This window comes from Microtus ochrogaster, unplaced genomic scaffold (assembly GCF_000317375.1).
Source record: "Microtus ochrogaster isolate Prairie Vole_2 unplaced genomic scaffold, MicOch1.0 UNK47, whole genome shotgun sequence".
NCBI lineage: Eukaryota > Metazoa > Chordata > Mammalia > Rodentia > Cricetidae > Microtus > Microtus ochrogaster.
The window spans coordinates 2337210-2343610 of record NW_004949145.1 but is presented as its reverse complement, the minus strand read 5'-3'; the positions used below and the strand labels follow the sequence as shown (position 1 = coordinate 2343610).

General features: G+C 48.7%; 1 protein-coding gene across 2 annotated transcripts in view; it reads left to right on the top strand.

The window, feature by feature from the left end:
* Window positions 1-1947: 1947 nt before the first annotated feature.
* Eps8l1 (EPS8 like 1) overlaps window positions 1948-6401 on the top strand; it is a 15097-nt gene continuing 10643 nt past the window's right edge. For both annotated transcript variants that reach the window (XM_005369354.2, XM_005369353.2), the window contains exons 1-2: window positions 1948-1999; window positions 6083-6123. In XM_005369354.2, the coding sequence (XP_005369411.1) occupies window positions 1983-1999; window positions 6083-6123 (58 nt within the window). In that variant the 5' untranslated portion in view covers window positions 1948-1982. The remainder of the gene's footprint in view (window positions 2000-6082; window positions 6124-6401) is intronic.

Below are 6401 nucleotides of genomic sequence, written 5' to 3'. Positions count from 1 at the left end.
CTAAGCTGATTCCACAACGTGACTCTTACAAATACTGTTTGGCCTAATACCTGAAGATACTGGTCCTCAGTTTCCTCATCTTGGTAAAGACACACACCCATCATGGGTTTGGGGAAGACATGATGTATGCAGCTTAGCCACTGAGGACCGTGGAACAAGATACCTGAGAAAGGTGTCTGTGCCCATTCCAGGGGTGTGCCGTGGAGGCTGGGCTGTTAGTTCAGGTCTAGGCTTTGTTGTTACCACCATTGTTTGAGCCTATTGTAGACCAGGCTAGCCTCAGACTCACTATGTATCTGAGGATGCCCTTGAACTCATGGTCCTCCTGCCTCCACCTTCTCTGTACTGGGTCACATGTGTTTTATGTGATGCTGGGGACTGGACCCCTTCACGTGTGCTAGGCAAGCACTGTACTGACGGAACTGCATCCCCAGACAGGGTCTCACACTGAAGCCCGGCCTGGCCTTGAACTTACTACATAGCCTAGGCTGACCTCAAACTCAACACAGTCCTCCTGCCTCAGCCTCCAAGCTGGTGCTGCAGAGTGAGCCACCACATCCGGCCTCGTCAGTGGTTCTCAGCCTGTGGGTCGTGATATCAGATATTTACATTATGATTCATAGCGGTGGCAAAATCACAGTTTCGAAGTAGCAACAAAATAACTTTATGGTTGGGGGTCACCACAACATGAGGAACTGTGTTAAAGGTTCACATGAGACAAGTCTTATCCCTCGGCTCCATAGGGATGACTGAGGGAAATTTTCCAAGGAAGATGGAAGAGGGTAGGTGGAGTCTGAAGCCAGGGCAGCGGTGGCTGTGTGTCCTGGGAGCCAGGACACATGGTGGCCCTAGAGACGCAGTCAGTGTTTGATCTCCTTCACACACACACACACACACACACACACACACACACACACACACACGACACAGACTCTTGGTGACCTAGCTGTAAGAACAAGTGGCCCAACCACTCCACGCCTTAGCTTCCTTACTAGTCAGTCAATAGGAAATCCAACCTCTACCCCACCCCCAGCGCCAAGGAGGACTCAAAGATATATTTAAGGAGGAGTTTTTAGCTCAGACGTGCGAACAAGTGTGACAGCAAATTGCTGTTGTTATTCTGTTGTTACAGCGGACACACATAATTTCCGGGATCCCCTGCAGCCAGCCCAGCCCCCGCACTTGAGACTGTGTGCCAACCCCGCCCCAGCCACCTCAGGCCAGCAGTGCCAGGTGAGTGCTCAGGTATGCAGGAGCCACAAGGCCTGGGAGGAGGCAAAGGAGGAGTCTAGAATACAAGGGAGGGCGAGCTGAAGGCTGAGAGTCAGACAGAACCAGCAGGCAGGTGAGGAAGCCTGAACACCGGAGCGGCCAGGCCAGACCAACCCCGGTGTGAGGGAGGAGAGAGCTGGGGGCTGGATACCTGGATATGAGGGAGGCAAGCTGAAGCCTGGACCCCTGGGTCTGAGGGAGGAGAGCTGAGGTCTAGACTCTCAGATATGAGGGATAAGCTACCTCTGGGCCCCTAGGTCTGAGCAAGGAAGGTTGGAGTCTAAATTCTTGGATCTGAGAGATGAGGTCCTCCCTGAATCCCTCGATCGGAACAAGGAGACCTGGGGTCTCAACTCTTGTATCTGAGGGATAACGTTCTCCCTGGTAACCTGGGTCCGAGGAAAAAAGCCTAGAGCTTGGAAGTCTGAGTGTAAGAAAGGAGAGCTGAGATCTGGACTTCAGGGTCTAAAGGAGGAGGGTTAGAGCCTAGACTCCTGGGTCTAAGGAAAGGGAGCTGGGGGCTGGCCCCCTAGGTGAGGGGAAATGGTCAAGTCTTGACTCCTGGGTCTAAAGGAGCCAGGCTGGGCCTGGACAACTTGGTCTGAGAGAGGAGGGCTGAGTCAGGGTCACGTCACTGAGCCGAGTCAGTCACTCACATCTTTGCTGGCTCTCAGGGCAGCTCCAGGAGGACAGAACACTCACCTGCCACCATGAGCACCACCACAGGGTAAGTGCCCCCCTGCCCCTCCACCCTTCCCCCACACCTGCAAATCCTGTTTCTACAACCCAGGCTCTAGACACTCAGGAGGAATGCTCCCCTCCCTACCCAGCCTGTGGCTCAGCACAGACAGAAGGGGTTCATTTGTAAATATGCATACTCTGCCATGGTGTGGCTCTGGCAGAGGCATGTCACCTCCTGGAACCCACCCCCTCTTCTCGATAAATGGGAATTGGGGACATATTTCGAGAGTTGATAGAATCAGGCACGCACAACAGGACTCAGCCGGCCCTTCCCACGGCAGACACTCCCGCCTTTAGGAACTGCCGTTGTTCCTGTCCTTATCTTAGTATTAAAAACCGACCCTCTGCTAGAAAGGCGTGAGGACTGTGAAGACTCAGATCTCCTGGTTGGGGGCTGGGGGGTTGTACAGGAAGACAAAGAGTGGCAGAAACTAACAGTGAGCTCTCCAGCTCGGAGGTCCTCAAACGTAGCGACATGCCCCAAGCAGGATCAGGATGAAAGGCAAGGGTCTAACTAGACTTGATTGCCTAGCTCAGACCTGCTGTTATTCTGGTAGAAATGGGGATTTAAGAAATTACAGGGAGTGGGGATGTGGCTCAGCTAGGAGAGGGCTTGCCTAGCATGTATGAAATACTGGGGAGGGGGGAGGACTCTAATCCACACCACCACATTAACAAGGCGCGGGCACAACATTAATCCCAGCATTCAAAGGGCAGAGGCAACCCGATTTCTGCAAGTTCAAGGCTAGTCTGGTCTATATAGCAAGTTCCAAGCCAGCTAGGGCTACATAGTGAGATTCTGTTTCAAAACACATCTAAATAAATTAACCAGTAGTGGAGGATTATGCCTATATTCCCAGTACTTAGGGTATAAAGGCAAGAGAGTCAGGAGTTCAAAATCATCCTCAGCTTTGGGGCCAGCCTGGGCTACATGTGACTGTGTCTCAACAAAAAAGAATTAATGCAAGCAGTAATTTTAAGAGGAGACTGAGGACAGGAAGAGACAGGGAATAGCTTGCCTGGGAAGATCTGAACCGTGGTGGAAGGGAAAGGAGATAATTCCGTGCCCACTCAGGCTACTGAAAATCATTGCATCAATTCTCATTTATTAGCCGGGCGGTGGTGGTGCACGCCTTTAATCCCAGCACTCGGGAGGCAGAGGCAGGCGGATCTCTGTGAGTTCGAGGCCAGCCTGGTCTACAAGAGCTAGTTCCAGGACAGGCACCAAAGCTACAGAGAAACCCTGTCTCGAAAAATCAAAAAAAAAAAATTAAAAAAAAAAAATTCTCATTTATTGAGAACTATTGTGTGCTAACTGCTGGGCATCATCATAATCAGAATAATAATAATTCCTTTTTTTTTTTTTGGTTTTTTGAGACAGGGTTTCTCTGTAGCTTTGGTGCCCATCCCGGAACTAGCTCTTGTAGACCAGGCTGGCCTCTAACTCCCAGAGATCCTAATAATAATTCTTATTGAGACTGAAGAATACATCACCTACCAGGTCGTATTATACAAAAGCCACACCAGGTAGATGCTGTACTATGTTACGGGAAGGCAAACTGAGGCTGGAAAGATTAAGTTTCCTTACCAGGGTCTTGTCGAGGTTTTCTTTTTGTAGGTTTACTTTTGTTTTTATTTATGTGTGTCTGTCTATCTGTCTGCCTGTATGCATTTGTGTACACGAGTGTGGTGCCTGCAGAGGTCAGAAGAGGGAGCTGCATCTCCTGGAGCTGGAGTTGCAGGCAGTTGTGAGCTGCCTGATGTGGGTGTTGGGAACTGAACTTGGGTCCTCTGGAAGAGCTTGTTTTGTTTGTTTGTTTGTTTGTTTGTTTTTCAAACAGGGCATCTCTGTTTAGCCCTGGCTGTACTGGAACTCGCTCTGTAGACCAGGCTGGCCTCTTACTCCCAAGTGGGATTAAAGGTGCATTCTACCACTGCCTGGCAAGAGTGTGTTCTCAACCACTCAACCATTTCTCCAGCCCTGAGGTCTTATTTGTTTGTGTTGTTTGTTTGTTTGTCTGTTTATTTGGGTTCTTTTGGTGTTGTTTTGTTTACAGGGTCTGACACTTCTTTATTTAGAGACAGGGTCTCACTATGTAGCTCAAGCAGGCCTCAAACTTACAGAAATCCTCCCATCTCTGTCTCTTGAGTGCTAGAATGATGAGTGTGCCCTAATCACACCAGACTCTGCCCTTCTGTATTAGTCGGTGTTCTCTACAGGGACAGAACTGGTAGAATGAACACACACACACCACACACACTCACCACACACACACACACACACACACACACACACACACACACACACACACGACTTATTGAAGTAGCTTACGTTCTGTGATCTGGGTAGCCCAACAATGACTGCCTCATGACACAAAGGCCAGGAATCCAGTCATTGTTCAGTTTCCCAAACTGGATGTGTGAGCAGTCCCTGTCTGGTGCTGAAGTCACCACGAATTTCTAGAAAGCTGTTGGTTTTCTCTCTACATTAGAATCCTGAAGAAGTGTGTTCTAGTAACAGTGAAGGAATGCCTTGGCAACAGGATATATGAACCTGCCAGACAGAATGAGGGCAAGCAGGCAAAAAGCAGGAGTTTCCTACTTCCACATCCTTTTATGAGGGCTTCTGCCACAGGTGTGATCCTGGGTTAGGATGGGTCTCCCACCTCAGATGATCCAACTGAGAAAATCCCTCACAGGCATGCCCAGCACCTTGGATTTAAGTTGATTCCAGATGTAGTCAAGGTGACAACCAAGACTAGCCATCTGTCTGTTGTTGGAGGAGGCTGCTTGTTCATTCCCGGCTACCCAGAACAGAAATAATCACACAGAAACTATATTATTTGCAATACTGTTTGGCCAATATCTTAAGTGTATTTCTGGCTAACTCTTATATCTTAAATCAACCCATTTCTATTAATCTGTGTATCGCCATGTGGCTGTTGGCTTACTGACAAGGTTCCAGTGCATCTGTCTCCTGCGGGCAGCTACATGGCACCTCCTTGACTCCACCTACTCTCATATATATATATATATCTCTTTCGGTCTGGCTTTACTCTGTTAAGCCATTGGCTGAAAGCAGTTTCTTTATGAACCAATGATAATAAAACATATTCACAGCATACATCATCTCCCACATCAATCTGTCCTTTTTAATTGTATATATCTCTGTCTTTCTCTCTATCTGTCTCTCTCTGTGTATGTGTGTGTCTTTCTGTGTCTGTGTCTGTCTGTCTGTCTATCTGTGTGTGTGTCTGTATGTGTGTCTGTGTATGTGTGTCTGTGTGTGATCCCCTGAAGCTGGAATTACAGGTAGTTGTGAGCAGCCTGGCCTGGTTGCCCAGAACCAAACCAGCATCTTCTAGAAAGGCAACAAATTCTCTTAACCACTGAACCAACTCTCTAGCCCCACCTGCCCCATGAATTTGAACCCAGAGCCAGATATTGTAGTGTGTGCCTTTATTCCCAGCACATTTGGGAGTACAGGCAGTAAGAACTGAAGTTCAAGACCATCCTCAGCTACACAGTGATTTCAAGACCCTATCTCAAAAACGCTAAAGGATTTTTAATATATATAGAGAGAGTTCTAACCAGGGATACATAGGGAGACCCCATCTCAGGGAGAGAGGCAAAGGCAGGCAGGCAGACAGAATATTTGGACCCAGGTCTATGTAACATAGCAGTCTCTGCCCCCACACATTATCACTTCATACCATCCTTTTAAACACCTGTGTTGCCCTGTTCTCACCTGATCAAACTTTCCATGGTTCACCCTTAGCCTGGCATTCCTGCAGAATCTATCACCATCCCCATGGTTCCTCTCAACCTGTGAGTAAAGACCCCTTTGGGGGCCAAATGACTCTTCATGGGGATCATATATCGATCAGATATCCTGTATATCAGATACTTACATTACGATTCATATCAGTAGCAAAATTACAGTTATGAAGTAACAACGAAAATAATTTTATGGTTGGAGGTCAGCACAACACGAGGAGCTACATTAAAGGGTCACAGCCTTAGGAAGGTTGAGAACCATTGCTCTAAGCCCTTATTTTTTCTTCACCAGGCCTGAAGCTGCACCCAAACCAAGTGCCAAGTCTATCTATGGTAAGCTGGAGTGTAAAAAAAAACCAAGAATGAAGGTCTTGGGAAAAGAGAGAATACAGTCTATAGTCTTGAGTCTGAGGGAGGAGGGCTGGGGCCTGGGCTCCTGGGTCTGAGGGAGGAGGCTGGGGCCTGGTCTCCTGGGTCTGAGGGAGGAGGGCTGGGCCTGGACTCCTGGTTCTGAGAGAGGAGGCTGGGGATAGACTCCTGGTCTGAGGGAGGAGGCTGGGGATAGACTCCTGGTCTGAGGGAGGAGGCTGGGGATAGACTCCTGGTCTGAG